The 19,540-nt window shown below is 36.2% G+C and overlaps 1 protein-coding gene across 1 annotated transcript in view; it reads left to right on the top strand.

Moving 5' to 3' along the window:
• Positions 1-3,615: 3,615 nt before the first annotated feature.
• Positions 3,616-19,540, top strand: part of LOC126370681 (acetylcholine receptor subunit beta-like 2) — a 57,932-nt gene continuing 42,007 nt past the window's right edge. Inside the window, exons 1-7 of the mRNA XM_050015679.1 lie at positions 3,616-3,710; positions 4,759-4,952; positions 5,666-5,794; positions 6,804-6,965; positions 7,807-7,963; positions 8,480-8,607; positions 10,946-11,121. Coding sequence (XP_049871636.1) covers positions 3,659-3,710; positions 4,759-4,952; positions 5,666-5,794; positions 6,804-6,965; positions 7,807-7,963; positions 8,480-8,607; positions 10,946-11,121 — 998 coding nt within the window. The 5' untranslated portion in view covers positions 3,616-3,658. The remainder of the gene's footprint in view (positions 3,711-4,758; positions 4,953-5,665; positions 5,795-6,803; positions 6,966-7,806; positions 7,964-8,479; positions 8,608-10,945; positions 11,122-19,540) is intronic.

Genomic DNA, 19,540 nt, shown 5'->3' with positions numbered 1-19,540 from the left:
TTTAATTCATAAATAAAATTCGAAAATAAGTCGAAAAGTAACATGAGATTGATTTTTGATTATGTTAAACTGACTTTTATTTCTAGATTAGCATTTTATAATTCATCTTTCCTACTACTATACTATTCTACTATTCAATCTGCATGGTTGATGTAATGCGTTTGGCATTGGTAGTCTTCCTAGTTTCAGAGTAGGAAGTATTTGTTGTGGCTGAATGCTCCGATTACCTTTGCCCTACGCTTCCTGGTCGGGATTTACATTGCTCTAGATTTCTCTTGTAATACATAACTTACTCTTACACGAACAAAATGCTTTAATGCTGCGGCACGATGGGTGGTGATGGAGTCCCGACGTGCCGGCAGAGTAGCAGGAGAGTAAAATGAGTAGTAATAGCGAAGAAAACAGTAAACTCTAAATAGATGGCGCTGTACACAGTTGCCTTCGATTAACCTTCCAATTTCATGACATGCATCTTTTATCTTTGTTTTTGGGTATAAATGTTGACCCTTGTTAATACACGCAGGCACAACACATATTGCACCCTTTATTATTGTGATCAAAATAAAGAGAAGCAATGGCCCCGATTCCTGCAGACACCGCCTAATTTTATTTTAAGTTATATCCGTCATTTTCATGTTCGTCGAAAAGGAAAGGGACGGATGATTCACAGCTCTTAATTTTAGGAAGAATGAGTAAATGAATGAATAACCCGGGCGAATCAAAAGGTACGTCTCTGGTATGCAATCCGTTTGACGTGCTGTCTACTTAACTGTGTCGGGTTATTGACGGACGTAAAATTTTTAGACGGTTGGTTTAGATTTGTGCTTAAAATTGACGTGTGTTCCATAAATTTTATGCTTGTCGATTACCCGTCCCTTTCCTTTTCGGCGGATAAGAAAATGACAGATATAACTTAAAATAAAATTAGATGGTATTTACAGGAATTAGCACCAATATAATTCTATACCATATATGATCCAAATATCAAGCAACAATAATGTTTATATATGCCTTTGACATTACATTATATTTTTAGCGCTGAGAAAAAAGGTAATTGGGTCGTGTACTAGGTTCAAGATAAATTATGAAATTCTGATTACTAAATAAAGACACATCTAAAACTAACGAAAAACATTTTCTTTTTTCTATTAAACTTATTTATGAATTTTAATCAAGAAAAACGTAATAATAAGTCCGACATTTTGTCACGTTTTTCTATGACGTCACAGAGTGCTTTTTCATACAAATTCCATAGTAATTTCGTGTTTTGACGTTTAGTAAAAAGTAACTGATTTGACTAGTTGGAAACTAGCCTATTATGACGTTAAATCTGTACAACGCCATCGCCAACGGATTCGAAGCAGAATTAGGTGCTTTGGCTTAAAGGATGAGAGGTTGAATGCATTATATGTTTTTTTTTCATAACGAAGCCACAGTTCAGTAAATCTAGCGTAAATAGTTCTAGATTTAAAATTCATTTATTCATGTGTGTACGTAAGTGGGAAATAAGTGATCTTAGATTCGCGGTGACAAAGGAATAAGACAGCAGCTGATATTAATCCTAGAAGGAGACGGCTACCACACGAACTAGCAAGGGACTACTGTCCTAAAACTACACTTTGTTTAGAAAGTCCTCATAACATGTGCATAAAAGTATACAATAAGATACCTGATAAATTTAAAAATGGACCCACTAAAGTTATGGCTTTTAAATTACGTTAATGGCTTATTACTAATAGTAATGGCTTATTAAAAAATCTCTAATACTATAAAGTATTAGAGATTTTTTTTTATTTTCGACATTTGCATGCTAATAATAATTAGCAGGATAGAGATGCTGTAACACTGCTTTATACCATATTGTGACTCTGTACCCACCTATCCTAAGCGAATAAATGATTTCTGATTTCTGATTAACAAGTATAATTTATTGTTTCAGAATCCAAGATGGTGCAAGAAAACTCGATAGTAGTAAGAAGAATGCCAAACGCATACTTCTATCCGTTCAGTTTGTGGCCTTTACCTAAATTCCCAGTTAGAGGTAAGTGACCTATCATAGTATCGGCCTCCGTGGTCCAGTGGTTGAGCGTTGGGCTCACTATCTGGAGGTCCTGGGTTCGATTCCCGGTGGGGACATATCATAAAAATTACTTTGTGGTCCCCAGTTTGATCAGGACATTACAGGCTGATCACCTGATTGTCCGAAAGTAAGACGATCCGTGCTTCGGAAGGAACGTTAAGCCGTTGGTCCCGGTAGTAACCGGGAGTGTCGTGTGGGTTGTGAGGTGAATTACCGACCCATCAACCCTGGTGTCAGGGTTACTATTGAGCCGCCAAAGGCCTCTGACATGGCTCATGTAACGACTACTAACTTACATCAGTAAGAAGTAACCGGGACCAACGGCTTAACGTGCCTTCCGCAGCACGGCTCATCTTGCTTTCGGACAATCAGGTGATTAGCTTGTCCTATCCAAACTAGGGATCAAAAAGTGATTTTTGTGATGTGTCCCCACCGGGATTTGAACAAACCACTGGATCACGGAGGCCGTTAATATAAACGATTGATTGTTTTAAATATTTTATTTTGATATTTCTTATTATATAATATTCAATTTATATAGGTACTTTTTCTACAATATTATAATTTAAATATATTCGGGCCATCTATAACTAATAAAGACCCCAAAGGTTCCTATTATGCTACCAGCATTCCCGCGATGAACCGCCAATGATACCCTGGGCAAGGAAATATCCCGAGCTAGGATCACATAACATAACATGATAACATGTTATCATAAACACATACATAAATAAGAACTATTGTCCCCAGATCACGAGGAATCTAGCGAAAGTTTCAACCACAAACGAAGTTTACACAGCGTCCAAATGAAACAGAATAAGAGGTAGAATAACGTAAAAAGTTTATATGTATATCGTAATGCACAGAAAAAAACATAACAAAAAAAATATGCATGTCATGCAATATGATTTGAGCATAAAGCATTCGAATTTGAAATTCGAATTCGAAACTAGAATAATGCAGGGTGTTTTTTGTTTATATGATTGTATTTTTTAGATTATTTAATTGTAAAGAAAAAAGTGCCATGTTTCGATAAATTGAAGCGAACTTTATTTTTAATTATTGTTTTTAATCTCTAGTTGTAAGATGTTATTTTTGTATTTATTACTTACTAACTGGTTTTAGGTTGTAATAAATTTGAAGTTGCTCCATTTTTGTAAATTTTATTTCCCTAATCACATCATCATCAATTTAAGAGCCACGCTCTTGTCGGTGTAGCATTTTCCATTCCAGTCTATCAAAGGCCAATTCCTTGACTCCCCTATAAGACACGACGTTAACCTTTTCCCTAATCACAACAAACCAAAATAAAAAACAATTTTACATAAAGCGCCCTCTATTACACAATGAAAGAACTAATACCACAGGTTAGTTCTAAAAAAAATCCGCTTAGCGCCTCGATCGCAAACCGTAGCAGCGTTACGAAGGGCGTAGCGGGCTACATCCGTAGCACATCCGTAGGCTTAGTAGCCTATTGATTACGTCTGCGCAATGCAGCTTCATCTCAAAACCTCATCTTAAATTTGTAAACATGTGTTCGTGATTTTATACTAAAAATACACTAAAAGTCTTTTCATAATGAAGTTCGGATTGCTTTTGGTGATTTTGAACGTCGCTAGGAGTTGTATGGGTAAGTAGATTAATACAATTTTAATCGTACTAATAAATATCTATGGGTATGACATTCAGTTAAGTTTAACCATAGCATACATAACTTGTCTACGATAGTAATCGAATTTTTAGTACTGGAAAATGTAGGTTTTGTTTTGTAACACGCCAAAAAGCCTATTTCCTTACTTACTAATCTGTCTGAAAGCCTATCAAGAACTTATCTGGTAGATAGCAATGCGGCTATCAATTTGTTTTCAATCAGCTGATTATGAGACAGTGTTGAAAACCTTTATATTAGCAAAACTAGATTCGTATTGCAAAACCTAGATATAATTTAGCGCTAGAAAGTAGGAAGTAGGTAACTTAGTGATAGTATTGATTAATTATGCATCTTGACACTATGATCGAGTGGACTATTTAATTATAGTTAGTTCAACGTATAGACCCCAGTCCAATACTGCATGTCCCAACGTTAAAGTTCTAATGCTGCTTATGACCCAAATTAGAGCGCGAGTTGCTTGTAATGCTTGTAATTTTGTTCAAAAATCGTATCATATCATAAACAGCCTATATACGTCCCACTGCTGGGCACAGGCCTCCCCTCAATCAACCAATCTCCCCTATTGTTCATAAATAAATTAAAAAATAAAACAGTTTATCGAAAAGTCGATTACATTGAACATCGTAATACATATATAAACTCACCCCTATCTCCCACCGGGGTAAGCAGAGACTAAGGTATTCCATTTGCTACGATCCCTACACTTTCTCCTGCTTTGAATTGACCTTTAACAAGTTTATCCATGATAATTACATTGAATAAATTATTCTGATTTCTGAGTAGTTATATCAGAAGCGGAAGGTGATTGAGGCAACCACCGTTCTATACGCCCTATGGAGTACTTAATGAAAATGGAGGCGATTACTCCACCGACAAGAGCGCAGCTCTTAAATAAAGAGAGAGAGAGATATCAGATGCAAATGGAATTATATAGGCACTGTTTACCCCGATGGAAAATAGGCATGAATATATAATTCTATATTAATTCTCTATTACTCAAATCCAGGTGTAAAGTTCCTGGAAGCGAACCCTGACGTGAAGCGTCTGTATGATGATCTGCTGAGCAACTACAACAGGCTGATTAGACCCGTCACCAACGTCAGCGAGATATTGACTGTCAGGCTCGGGTTGAAGCTGTCACAGTTGATGGAGGTCAATCTGAAGAATCAAGTCATGACTACCAATCTTTGGGTTGAGCAGGTGAGGCTATTTTTTTTTTCTATTTCGTGGGCAAACTGAAATGGCAGTGAGCTGGCCAATGTCGCAGAATCGACAATTGCATGTGTAAGCGTTTTCTGGAGTGAAGACAGCGTCTGGGGAAACCCAATGTAGGTCGACTCCTGGCAAGATGGCGGGACGACTTTCAGAGGGTGTCTGAAAGCGACTGGATGCGTAAGACTATGGATAGGGCTTTGTGGCGCACCTTGGGAGAGGCCTATGTCCAGCAGAGGACTGCAGTGGGTTGATGATGATGATTTCGTGAGGCTGGTGAGGTCGACCGACCGACCGACTCTTAAAATAATGATGATGTAAATGTCATGTACAGTGCTTCTGTTTTCGTAATGTCCCTTGACAATCATTGCATTTCCGAATACAAACGAATGCTAATTTGGATTCCTGCGTGAACAAAACAACAATAGAGCACTAACTTAGTTCTGAATTCAAATTTTGATATACGATAAATCTGATAATTGATGAAAATTAGCATTCGTTTTGTATTCGGAAAAGAGATGATTGAAAAAAAGAAGCACTGTAACATTTTTAACTGGGTGATTTGTAATTTATTATTAATGATATAAATTATCGCAATTTTGAATACATATTCTATAAATTAAATCAAATTCGAAAAGGAATGTACTGCCATTGACAAGAGCAACAATATTTAAGGACGCTTTTTCTCATATGTATTTCAGAAATGGTTCGATTACAAACTCACATGGAACCCAGAAGAGTATGGTGGCGTGGAGATGCTGTACGTGCCTTCTGAACATATATGGCTTCCAGACATCGTGCTCTACAACAATTGGGATGGGAATTATGAAGTAAGTTCAACAACCAACTTTCGCTTTTTTAATTTTCAATGCCCGCGGGTTCAAGACAACTTGCAATCACTTTAAATAAAAAAAGTCCTAAGGTATATTATACAAGATTAATTTCAAAAACTAAAATGAAAGTTTGGTGGTAACAGGATTCACATCAGGATTTTTCCGAATCGTACGCGATGTCGGAATTTGAGATGTTGTATTTTATAGAATTCAGATGCCACCCAGTGTGTGGTGATTCATATTTCGCGTCGAATTTTTCAAAATAAACGAAACAAAAGTCAACCTTATCTAGGGGTTAAAATGGCCACATCGAAGCAAATCATTTAAGAAAGCAATATTGCAATTTGATATTTGCGCATATAAAAGTAAGTGCGCAATGCAAACAAATGTCAAATGTGGTTATTTTAACCCCCCTGTTCTGTGATAGTGATTATAATTTCATACGAAGCTAAAACTGCTGTCAGCGTGTACGTTTCGGAAGAATCTGTATATAATGGTTTCAATATTAAAAAGGGTGTATTAATTTAAACGAAAGCTTCCCTTGTATACCGTAGAGGTTTTTCAATCTCTAAGCGAGTACAAAAATTCAACACGCACTTATATAAAAATAAGTTCAGAATATCCGAAAAAAACGTGGTCTAACAGCCTCCGTGCTAGTGGTTAGAGCGTTAGGTTCACGATCTGGAGGTCCGGGTTCGATTCCCGATGGGGACATTGTCGAAATCACTTTGTGAGACTGTCCTTTGTTTGGTAAGGACTTTTCAGGCTTGAATCACCTGATTGTCCGAAAAAGTAAGATGATTCCGTGCTTCGGAGGGCACGTTAAGCCGTTGGTCCCGGCTATTAGCTCCTCCAACCCGCAGTGGAACAGCGTGGTGGAGTATGCTCCATACCCCCTCCGGTTGATTGAGGGGAGGCTTGTGCCCAGCAATGGGACGTATATAGGCTGTTAATATGATGTACAACCAAAAAAGAGACTAATAAGAACATTCTTTCAATATTCCAGGTGACTCTAATGACGAAGGCGACATTGAAGTATACTGGCGAGGTGAACTGGAAGCCTCCAGCTATATACAAGTCTTCCTGCGAGATCAATGTGGAGTACTTCCCCTTCGATGAACAGACGTGTTTCATGAAGTTCGGCTCTTGGACTTATAATGGGGCTCAGGTTAGTAACGCTTCTGATTGCCCGGAAACACTTTCGAAGACTCTGTTCACAGGTCATTGTCTCTCTCTCTCCGTGGCATTTATCATTCCCATCTGGGGGTTAAAAAGGCCACTACGAAGCAATTAGCATGCAAAACAAATGTCAAATTTAGACGAATTGCCTTTTTCTACCCCTGATCTGTCGTCTTCGTATTTCGCTTCCACTTCGTTCTATCGTACCTGTCACTGTGTGTGTGTGTGTGTGTGTTTATGAATTTCACAATTGTAATGTCGTTGTGATAGCACAGATATCTTGTTTTTGGACGTTCTTTTGATCTAGACCCTGGGATATTCAGATTGGCTGTAATATTATCCACATAATCGAGGAGTCTATGCGACCACGGGTCATTGACCTTTCATACACAATAGAAGAAAGAAGATGTTAAGCTATAAAGGGACTGCATTTCTTAAAGAATATGTGTCGTGTCGATTGTATGTATATTATTTTGGAGCGTTAGTTTGTCCGTTACAGAAGACGATGATACTACTTACTTATTTATAATTATTTTATCTAAGAGCTAAAGATATACACGAATGTGAGAGCATCATAATATCCAGTCTAGTGTAATGTTGTCGGAGATTTTCTTACATCCATTCTTCTCTTTGGTCATTATGATGTCATATTTGAAAATTTTGTGTTGAAACAGCTCGAAGTACCCTGACTTAAGTATTAAGATTTCTCTTTTGAGTCCAATAGTCAGTTGAAATTACTAATGAAATAATTCTTAACATTAGGGATGTACGACTATTTTTTTCTTACACCTTATTATACTTATAGTATGTTGAATCTTGTTTTTTTTTAGGTGGACCTAAAACACATGGACCAAATGCCGGGAAGCAGTTTAGTTCACGTTGGAATTGATTTGAGCGAGTTTTATCTATCAGTAGAATGGGATATATTGGAAGTACCGGCTACGAGGAATGAGGAATATTATCCATGCTGTGCTGAACCATTTTCAGGTACAACTTAAAATAATACATCCGGTCAAATAGTAGAAATCCGGTCAATGCCATGCGGCAAATCTACAATAAGTTATGACAAATAAAATCAAAAGGAATTTCTGTTTCCGGAAAGGAATAATGTTATGTGGCTTCTGAGATTAGAAAATTATTTTGGTCGTAGACAATTTTTTCTCAATATACTTAGAAGCTACAGTTAATTGAAAATTGTGTTTAGATCTAAAGAAGACGAAAGTTTTATTACTTCTATAGCTAAGAGCTACCCAAAGAAAACTGTATTATGTTGGTGTATTTCTGATTGGGCACTCATTGTTCAATAATAATAAACAAATTTAAAAATTTTCACCTTCCCAAACACATGTCGATGTAAACTTTCCGAATTTGTGCGTTCGCTTTTTATCGTCCACTAAGTACTTAAGTTTAGCTTTGAACTGCGATAGGACGATATAAAAAAAATATAAAATTAGCTCTCATAGTCATCACTGGTATTATAAACAATATTCTTTTTCTTTTCAGATATAACATTTAAACTGACGATGCGCAGAAAGACACTGTTCTACACAGTAAACCTTATTATACCTTGCGTTGGTTTAACGTTTTTGACTGTACTTGTATTTTATCTACCCTCGGACTCGGGAGAAAAGGTAGGTTTTTATAGTTAGTTAATGTTTATCCTAAGTTGAATTCGACAAAGGACATTATGCCATAAATTATGTCGTATTGAAAGTCTGTCAGATTTGCTTTCATTCTTTACGTTTGTTTCCCAGAGAACTTAACTAAGAGATTTTTATGCTCATCATCATCAATCTCTAGTGCAAGGGTTATAAGGTCAACAGTCGACCTTACCTATAATGGTGTCAGGGTTATTATTGAGGCGCCAAAGGCCCATGGCAGGGCTCAAATATTGTAATAATAAAACAAGAGAAGGCATTTTACCAGACTCTTGCTCTACTTGGCAGTAAATGCTTTCTGATCACAATGAGAAAAATCAAGCATATAATATGCATTTTTACTTTTCAATATTAAGTAGAATTAGTTGGGTTTGCTGTTTAACAAAAAGGGAAGAACAAGAATTAAAGACTAAAATTTTGTCCTTTGACGAGTTCGTGAATTGAAACTATCATCTCTCTAAGATTATCTAGAAGCATAGGTGTTGTCGAGTGATATAAAAAATATAATAGTTTCAAACTAGTATACCATTGTCTTGTGACTATTTAATTTTGAAAGCAATCTGTGAAAATAATAGAAAACCAATAATTTCACCATTAAATTATCAAAAAAGTTATTGTATAAATCTGTATAACAAATTGAACTAAATCTACGATTGCTTTCAATCTAAGTGGGATAGTAGGGCATGTTAGTCCATCCTTTCATTCCATCCCATATTCCATCCACCTTGGCTCATCCATTCCAGTAGTCTTTTTTGATTTATTAGCTAGTCGTGTGATTGTGTTAGTATCATCAAAAATATTATTTTTAATATTATTGTCTTTCCACAAAGACGATCGAACAACTTTGTTATTTTTTAATACCTTAGTAAAGAAACCAAATTGTACCTAAGACAGGACCCTGTGGAACTAAATAATCACAACCAATGACAAGCCTTCATTTGTTACCTGTCGTGATAAAGAAGCGTCGTGATTCGTGAATTTAAATCTTCATTTTATTTATTTTGACTAATTGTTTTTGTTTAGTGTGAACTTTAGTAGATATTGCGTTCCTCTCTTGATGGCAAAGTTGTTCGAGTTTGTTTAAACTTTGTGTGTTACAAATAACCTATGTAGTTAAAATTATACGTACCTACGATCAGACTTTCCTGCTACAAAACTGTATCTACGTATATGTATTTATATTTATTCACCTAATTTATACACTAATTACAAAAATACTATAAGGGTTATAACTCACCGAGACGCTATGTCAAACAATTGAAACTCACTTCACGACGCTTTGACAACTAAGCCATTTCAATATTAATTGTTTGGTGCCGTGGTCAAGGCGTCTCAGTAAGTTATGGCCGTAATACCTACACAAAACAATCAACTTTTCCTTAAAGCTTTCAGTGTTGGCTTATTAGAAACTAATATTTTATGTATGCCATGATTTAGAAACTCTTGCGAAGTTCTTGAACGTAGTAAAAACAGTATTCCACCAAGTACCTAATCATTATCCTGAAGCTTCTACTCCCAATTTTGCTTTTGCTTTCGGTGTGCTTATATTGCTGACATTTTAGGACCGCATACTCAGAACAAGACATATTTGTTTAATTGTTAACAATTTTATTACTTTGAAACTTATCTATTACATGTATATTTTATATTTATAGCATAAATGAACATATTTTTGATTTTGGAACATAAAAATTCATTCACTACACATCACTTTCCAAGACGTTCAGTGGAAAGACAATCTTTGGTGCCAATTCTATGTACTTCTTCAACTTCTATTTGACACAGGGCATTGACCTTGCGTTCGACCAATCACAAGGCGCGTTGATCATGAGTACCCTGCGGCTTCTGATTGGTTGACGTTGTTAGTCATGTCGAATCTTAGATCACGAATACTATAGATTAGTTGGTTAAAAGAGATACAATACTCGAAACGGCAGTATCTGTAAAAAATAAATCTTTGTAAATTATGAAAGTTCAAACTGATAGTTTATCAGTTCGTCTAGTTCGTAATTTTACTATCATTAAAAATAAACCATTACTTGCTGATAAAATGTCTAGTAGCCTTTTTGCCGGATAAGTTGGTAATATCAGTACTGCTGTTTGCAAATCAGTTCTAAATAGCATATACAATCCATATTTTTGGGAGATCAGCAAGTACCTAGTGAAATTAACCGAAAACGACTCTCATAAGAGGCAGAATTCAAATCACGTCTCGACCTTGCATCTGCAGTATTCTCGATCTAAGTGTCAAACAGTAGCTACGAAAGAAGGCGCTGAGTTGCTTAACTCAAAAAGGACTTCTCTCCCTTAGATATCGCTCTGCATCTCAATCCTGGTGTCCCTCACCGTGTTCTTCCTTGGTCTGGCTGAGATCATCCCGCCAACGTCCCTGGCGATACCCCTACTCGGGAAATACCTGCTATTCACAATGATACTCGTGTCGCTCAGCGTATGGGTCACTGTTTGCATTTTAAACGTGCATTTCAGGTAAATTATGTAGTTTAATACTGGCGAGGGGAGTTAGAAACCTTTTGTTTAGTTGCTGTAAATATCTGAGGAACTGGGATGAATTATTGTCTTCTCTTCATAACTCGTCTTTCGAATCTCTTTTCTATTGTTATCTATCCTTCCTATGTCTATCGATATCTCTCTCTTCATTCCTTTTTTTTCTACCTTCTGTACTTTTTTGAGATAATCTTCTTTTACTTCTGTTTTATCTTCACTATTTATACCATTATTATTATTTGATATTATTTTCTTCTTCCGTATCTTTAATATTTGACTTTTAATAACTATGTTACTGCAGTTTGATGAGAAATATTTATGACCGGATTATTGCTCGCGTTTCACATAAGGTTTGTAATTCCCTTTCGCCAGACTATAGACATAAGAATTACATGTATATATTTTCTCTCGTAGATTTCATTAAGCATCTCCATCCTGGTGTCTTTGACGGTGTTTTTCCTACTACTGGCTGAGATTATACCTCCCACGTCACTGGCCATACCCTTATTAGGGAAGTACTTACTATTTACAATGATTTTGGTGTCCTTAAGTGTTTGGATGACCGTGTGTGTACTCAACGTCCATTTTAGGTGAGATTTCGATACTAATTAGAACTCCTATAGTCTTTCTTCCACGTTCCTTTAGTCTCTCTGCTTCGTATCTTTTCTCTTTTTTCCTTTTCTCAATATTATGTTGTCTGAAGTTAGCTTTGATTACTTGCCCGTTTACGTAGGCAAGGTGCTTTACTCCCAAAGTCTGTGTTTTATAAAACAATAAATAAAATCTTGACAAGTTCAGCTATAAAACTTAGTAAAATATAAATTAAAATATAAAGGAAAGATAAACGGATCTGTTTTGCACTTTTAATTTTGATAAGCATAAATTGTTTTGTTTGAATCTTGCACCTTAGCACACATCACCTGTAAAGGTGTCTTTAATGAATTCAGATAGTTTATACTTTTAAAAACAATACTATTTTAAATTTGGTGCACCTGTATTCATGGGTTATTAAATAAAAAATTGCACTGTAATGTAAGCGATGCTCGTTCTTCTGAGGAGCTCGGTGGCGCAGCGGTTAACGCGCTCGGCCTGCGATTGTTGAAGTAAAGCAACTTTCGCAAAGGCCGGTCATAGGATGGGTGACCACAAAAAAAGTTTTCATCTCGAGCTCCTCCGTGCTTCGGAAGGCACGTTAAGCCGTTGGTCCCGGCTGCATTAGTAGTCGTTAATAACCACCAATCTGCACTGGGCCCGCGTGATGGTTTAAGGCCCGATCTCCCTATCCATCCATAGGGAAGGCCCGTGCCCCAGCAGTGGGGACGTTAATGGGCTGATGATGTAAGCGATGCAAAACGGCATTTCCGCTACGATACGTCGGATTAGACTGCCTTATACACAGTGCCACGACGACGCGTCGCAACGGAGTGGCAATAGTAACGCATTGTGTAACATGTCGTTATAATGGTTGGTAATATCAGGTTGTCGAGATAGCAATATGATTCACCACATTAAAGACACACATACATAAACTCCCACGTGGCGACCACGTGTCGGACGACGCTCAGTGGGTAGGCCCGCTACAAGGTGGACCGACGATCTGGTGAAGGTCGCGGGAAGCCGCTGGATGCGGGCAGCGCAGGACCGATCGTCGTGGAGATCCTTGGGGGAGGCCTATGCCCAGCAGTGGGCGTCATACGGCTGATGATGATACATAAACTCACGCCCGTAATCCCTAATGGGGTGGGCAGAGTCACAAGTAATCAAAGACAACTTGCAGCCACTGTTGATACGATGTCGTGAGCTGGATATGATAAACCTTATGGTGATAAGGGATCAGCCTATCGCCCATAACATTAGTCCATCATGTTAGAGGACACAATCCCTCTGTCGGATTTTACGACATGCCCGGGAAGACAAGCAGCTGAACGTGTTCTATGTTTTTTATTTGCTCCCAGAACAGCATAGAAGCAACATTAAAGACTATTTCGCGAAATGACTAAATATAATGTCACCTAGATCTTTATAATGGGTTGATCTCAGGTTGTCTAGATAACAAATAGGTATAAAAGACTGAAATCGTTTTACGATCCTTTTTGAGAACGTCTACTTTTGAGGTTTAAGTACTTGCAACTACTTTTCCTCAGCTGAAAAAATGCGGTGTACTTACGGAAAAATAACGATAACAAAAATGACGATCATAAAGTATAAGTAAACTACGTAAAAAGTAAAAAAAAAATGGTATATGTGTTAATATATCAATTAGTCATCACGAAACTACATATTTCCAATCGGTATAATGCATAATCCTAGTTGTCTAGGTTCATGTATATCTAAAATATTTTAGATAGTTATGACGGGTTTTTCTAAGTGTTTGTGTGTGTGTTGTGGTGGGTGTGTCTGCTTACCCCGGTGGGAAACAGGCGTGAGTTTATGTATTTATGTATGTTTCTAAGTGTTTAAAGCTCAAATTGGCAGTTGTTTCTTCACCTTCAGGTTGGGTAAGCGAACCTCGATAAGGCTCCTCTATCTAACCTCGATAGGTCGTTAATATTTATGAGGATTCCTTAAGACGTAAGATACCAAAATGTTCAGCTACATACTCGTTGCAGCCATAAACACGTCCTCATACAAAAGCCATATCAGCTGTATGCAGCATAAATTCTAGCCTTTGTTAGAGCATGAGTCTGAAGACACAATACCTGTCGATAGCGTACTTTGAGATAAAATGTTGCAATTACCTACCTTGTTTTATAGACTGTTGAAAATTTTAGCTAGGTAAGGGTGCTGTGCCCAGTTTACACCATCAAATTTTATTTTAAGTTATACCTGTCATTTTCTTATCCGCCGAAAAGGAAAGGGACAGGTAATCGACAGGTATAAAATTTACGGAACGCATACCAATTTTAGGCCGAAGTGTAAAAAACGCTTCCAAAATGTTATATTGGCCAATAATCAGACAGAATTAAGTTGACATTACTGTCAAATGTATTACACAATGAGCGAAATGAGTAAATAACCCGGGCGAATAAAATAGGCACAAAATTTCTGCCAAAAACTGATATGTGTTCCATAAATTTTAATGCCTGTCGATTACGTCCTTTCCATTTCGGCGGATAAGAAAATGACAGATCTTAAAATAAAATTAGATGGTTTTTACTGGATTCATCAAAATTTCTATACCAAGCTCAAAAGATTATTTAATTGTATTATGGCGTAAATCCAATAAAGTATTAATATACCTAATATTTCAGACCACATTTTAGTCCATAGACGATTAATAAAAAACTTAAGGTAAATTAGTAAGATACTTATAAAAAATAACATAAAGAATGGCCACAACTGTCGCGCCGCTATTAACAAAATGTTGCATACATTTTGTTGGCACGGTTATTACCTACTCTGTGCCATAAGGCTGCGTTTACCTGTATACATTTTATTGAAGGCGAGATCGTGGTTGCGCTGCCGTGGTGTTCTAATGTGATAGGGTCCTAACGGCAAGCCTTTAAAAGTTTTCGTTCCACATAAATAACAATTAGTAGTTCAAAAAAATAAAATCGAAACTAAAACAATTGCAAGTGAATTCTCTATCACAGCCCATGCGCTGAACGAGGGTGCGAAAAACTGCGCGCACTAAAATGTGTGACCAGTAAATTGGTCGGCGAAATAAAGGCGTGTGCCCCATAAATCTAGTGGTTCATTGTAACGTTGTCACGTCGATACGAGGACAATAGTGTGTGAATTACGAGCTGTGTTATGGCACTCTAAACTAGAGAATGCTGTTTATTGAAAGCGTTCATACGCGCGGATTGTCTAAAATGTGTTACTAGAATTGAGAAAATTATAATTGGTATCTGATGACACATAATATAACATAAGCTCACGGCTATATCCTAATGAGGTAGTCCGAGCAGGTACAGCTTTAAAATACAACTTCTTCTACCGTGTGGGTTGTGAGGTGGAGTACCAACCTCATCAACCCTGGTGTCAGGGTTACTATTGAGCCGGCAAAGGCCCCTGACATGACTCATGTAACGACTACTTACTTACATCAGTAAGTAGTAACCGGGACCAACGGCTTAACGTGCCTTCCGAAGCACGGATCGTCTTACTTTCGGACAATCTGGTGATTAGCCAGTAATGTCTTAACCAAACTAGGGACTACAAAGTTATAAAAAGTAATAAGTGAAATACAACTAATATATCGCACCCCCCGTGGAAAAACGCAGTAAGTGGACTAGCGACATTTTTTTTTTATTGCACCTTTCAATTCAGCGTACACGAATACACCTTCTCACAAATTTTCATTAAGATATCAGTAAAAATGAAGAAATTATTACAAAAAAAATGAAATTGTGCAACATTGATAAAAATAGTTTTTCCCCCATAATAAGAAAGTAAGTATAAATACGTGATTTTTTTTTGTAATTTTCCCATATAGTAAAGTCATAATAACACTTACGTCGATTTTACACGAAAGTTTTTTAGGATGGTCGAGTCGTAAGTAAAGGTACTAACATGTTTCACGACATTATACGACACGACAGTGGTTGTACGTCTAGTTACTTCGTTATTCCACGAATCTTTTAGCGTTACTATTTGGTGTAACTCCAGCTACTTGCCTATTCTGCGAATCTTTTAGGGTAACGATTTGGTGTAAATATAATCACGTAGTTTTTTCCAAGCAAGATTTGATATTACTATTACGTTATTTCATTTAACTTCATTTTTCGATGACATATTTTACACTACACTCTTCGTAAATATGAATACAACTCTTTTAAAGGCAATAATTTGAATCATTTGTCGTATTATTCTAATTACTGTACTTACTCAAAGAGAGGTATTAGAAAGATATTAGAGAGGTATTACATCTATCCACCAATTTTTCGTCAATCTCGACTTTATATTCAACCAAAAATCGATCCTATTATTACTGTACTGTGATCGTTATTTGTAGGGTCGTATGCTGATTGTGGTTTTACCACGGTAAAACCAAGATCACCCATAGACCAAATTATTGCCGACGAAGTTTATAAAAAACGACCTTATTATTATCGCACTGTGATCGTTATTTGTAGAGTGAAAGCTGATTGTCTATTTGTGATCGTAGTTTTACCGCGGTATTCCGTCAGTCAGCATACGACCCTACAAATAACGATCGCATTGTAGTAATAATAAGGTCGATTTTTGTTAGAATAAAAAGTCATGATTGACGAATGTTGGATAGATGTAATAATTATCTCTCTATTTAATTTGTTCATGGTGGCTACTCGAAGCGTGCATATCTTTGTGTGGAAGTAAAAAACCCAAGGATTATACGTATGCTCAACTTGGACAAAATCGAAGATGGTGAGTTATTTACTTATAAATAGACTAGCTAGATTTTAGGTACCTATTACCTTACCTACTTAGTATGTTACTATTTATTAGACTATTAATATTATAAATATTTTGTTTTGTAAGGTTTACACAGAAGCAGATACCTACCTACTTGACGTAAGTTGGTTTGGTTAATGCGTGATGATGATTGCACTGCTCTGTACTAATTATTAAAGTAAACTAAGCATGCCTAGGTGCCTATTCGGTGCTTTTAATCTATAAACTAACTACCTATTTAAATTAGGGTGTGCCGTTTTTATACATTCGCTATCACCTGGCATAGCACCTGGTATATAAATAAAATAAAGATATTTTAACAAAAAACTGTCACGTGATCAACTGTAGTATTTCGGCGTGATTGTGAATTATCTACCTAGGTATAAGTATAAGTTAACTTTTGCAAAAACACCCTTGATTTTGTTGTTATTTTTTCGCTTGAGTTTGATATGCATTTTATTATTAACGCATTGGTACTAACCTTCTATTTAATACCTAAATAACGATAAAATATCTAGGTTTGTGTCTAATTATTAGGGTGATTTGGTAATGGGTCATTTTTATTGCTTAACGTCTATTATGTACCTACCTACAAACAATGTATTTAAACCATTATGTTACAATTAACAGATTCCATTAATACTGCAACCCAATCCAGTACAACCCAGTGGAAGAATGACCAGAAATGCAAAAATATTTCAAGAAACTATGGGATATCTTCTCGTCGTAGTCAACATGAGACACATTCTCTTGAAGGTTCGTATGTACCTATCTGTATCCTACTAAAGTCGAGTAAACTTCTTCTTCTCTCGTGTGGGTTGAGACAATAATTGACTGACCTCATCAACCCTAGTATCAGGGTTACTACTGAGCCGCCATAGGTCCTTGATATGCCTCATGTAACGACGACATACCTGCATACTTAATTAAGCCGCAACCGACTGCCTAACGTGCCCTCCGACGCACAGATCGTCTTACTTTTGGGCCATCCGGTAACCAGACTGCAATGTCCTAGTGATCTCGCCGCTCGGCTGCGATATGGGTGTCACTTTGACTACTTATGTATGTCGGTAATTAGGAAATAGTATTAATATTAAATATTAAAATTAATATTAGTACCATTTCTGATTTACGACTTGGCCGGGAAGCTAAGTAGCTGAAAAACGTTCCCTGTTTTGTATGCCGAAATATCCTTTCAGTATTTGTATTCTAGATTGATATAGGTATTTACCTACTAACCTGGAAGCGGCGCGTGGTAAAGTTTCTCTGAAATAGTAAGTGCCTGTGTATTTGTGGTATAATTATTCTGTCATTTATCTCTTATCATAACAACCACAGATATATTTTTGAATTGATTAATGTAGTTTTTTCTAGAGTTATCTCTTATGCAAACCAACTGGCTTTTATGGGGTTTTAGCCAAGTTGCAACGATTAAGTACGTAAAACGACAGTGACAGTGATTTGAGAGATTAACATGTAACCTTATGTCAATCACATACATTTTTATCACTGACTCTGTCGCTTTTCGGATACGTTGGAAAATTGGCTCATCTCTAAGCTTACTATAATAAGTATTAATGGTTGTTTTTCTTTTTAGTAATTTATTATCATACTGAATAGTTTTTATATTTTGTCATTTGCAGGTTCTACCGAAAAGCAAAGAGGGGGTGATCGGAAAGGAGCAAAATGTTCAAGAAAACTCTTAATGATTAACTGTAATAACTGAAAATGAAGGTTTTTCTAATAAAGGCAAGTGCCATACCGTATTAATATTATTTTGTGATTATGCATGTAATAATTAATAAACGTTTTAAAATTAAAAGTTGGATTTTAATTACAAATAGAAATAACTCCCTGAAAACTGAAAACCCATGCGGGTCAAACGACTTTTGGCACAGCTAGTAAATAAATATTCATGTTTTTAATACAAATTAGAATAAACACTTAATTTAACACTGATTTAATTTATTTCAATATACATGGTGGCCCAAAAATTCACGTTTAAAATGAAAAATTTGATAGAGGGGCTCATTAGCTACCAGAAACACCCCCATATATGTTCAGCGATTATTTACGGTTTAGGAGATATGACCCATTTTACACCTTTTTCTTGATTTTCTATCTTACTTCAGAAATCATCATTTTATCGCTATCCCTTTCTTAATAATTCTATTTTTTTCTTTTTAATTTATAATTATTTTGCTTCATAACTATGCCTAAGGATGTGTATCGCTAGGTGAAAAAATAAAAACAGTCGAATGAAAGATAAAAAAGTCATTGGAAGTTGGAAGTCAAAGTGAGAATTCGTCTAAAATTATTACAGTTGTTAAAACTTCGCCGAAGAATAATAAACACATGAGATTTTCATGAACCCTGAAAGTGTTTTTAAAAACTGCTCCATTTAATAGGCTTTTAGACACATAAAAAAAAGTACCCTTAATAGGGGCATAAAACTAGTAATTAGCCCTCAAAGATTGCAAGACAGACAGATTTTATTTTAGTATCTCATAGTATGAATCACCAACAGTGTTTGGGGATAACTTTTTCCTTCATTACAATATGAATACCAAAAGTGACTGCAAGTTTTGTCTTCAGACTGTTGCTATGTCTACCCTGTTAGCGATTATGAGCGTGATTCTTTTTATTGAAAATGTGTCTTTGAGCACCTTTAACAACGTTATAAAGAAGCAGCTACCTACATTGTATGAGAATGAAATTTTTTCCTTCAAATCTGTCTATCTTGCAATCTTTGAGGTCTAATTACTTAGTTTATTGCTTCTATTAAGGGTACTTTTTTTGGATGTGTCTAAAAGCCTATTAAATGGAGCAGTTTTTTAGAGATACCTACTTTCAGCGTCCATGCCAATCTCATGTGTTAATTATTCTTCGGCGAAGTTTTAACAACTGTGACAATTTTGGTCCACTTCTCACTTTGACTTCCAATAACTTTTTTTTTGTCTTTGATTTGACTGTTTTTATTTTTTTACCTAACGGTATATATCTTTAGAAATAGTTATGAAGTAAA

This window comes from Pectinophora gossypiella, chromosome 11, assembly GCF_024362695.1.
Source record: "Pectinophora gossypiella chromosome 11, ilPecGoss1.1, whole genome shotgun sequence".
Taxonomy (NCBI): domain Eukaryota; kingdom Metazoa; phylum Arthropoda; class Insecta; order Lepidoptera; family Gelechiidae; genus Pectinophora; species Pectinophora gossypiella.
The sequence above is the reverse complement of the archived record's forward strand: the minus strand, read 5'-3'. Positions and strand labels throughout refer to the sequence as shown.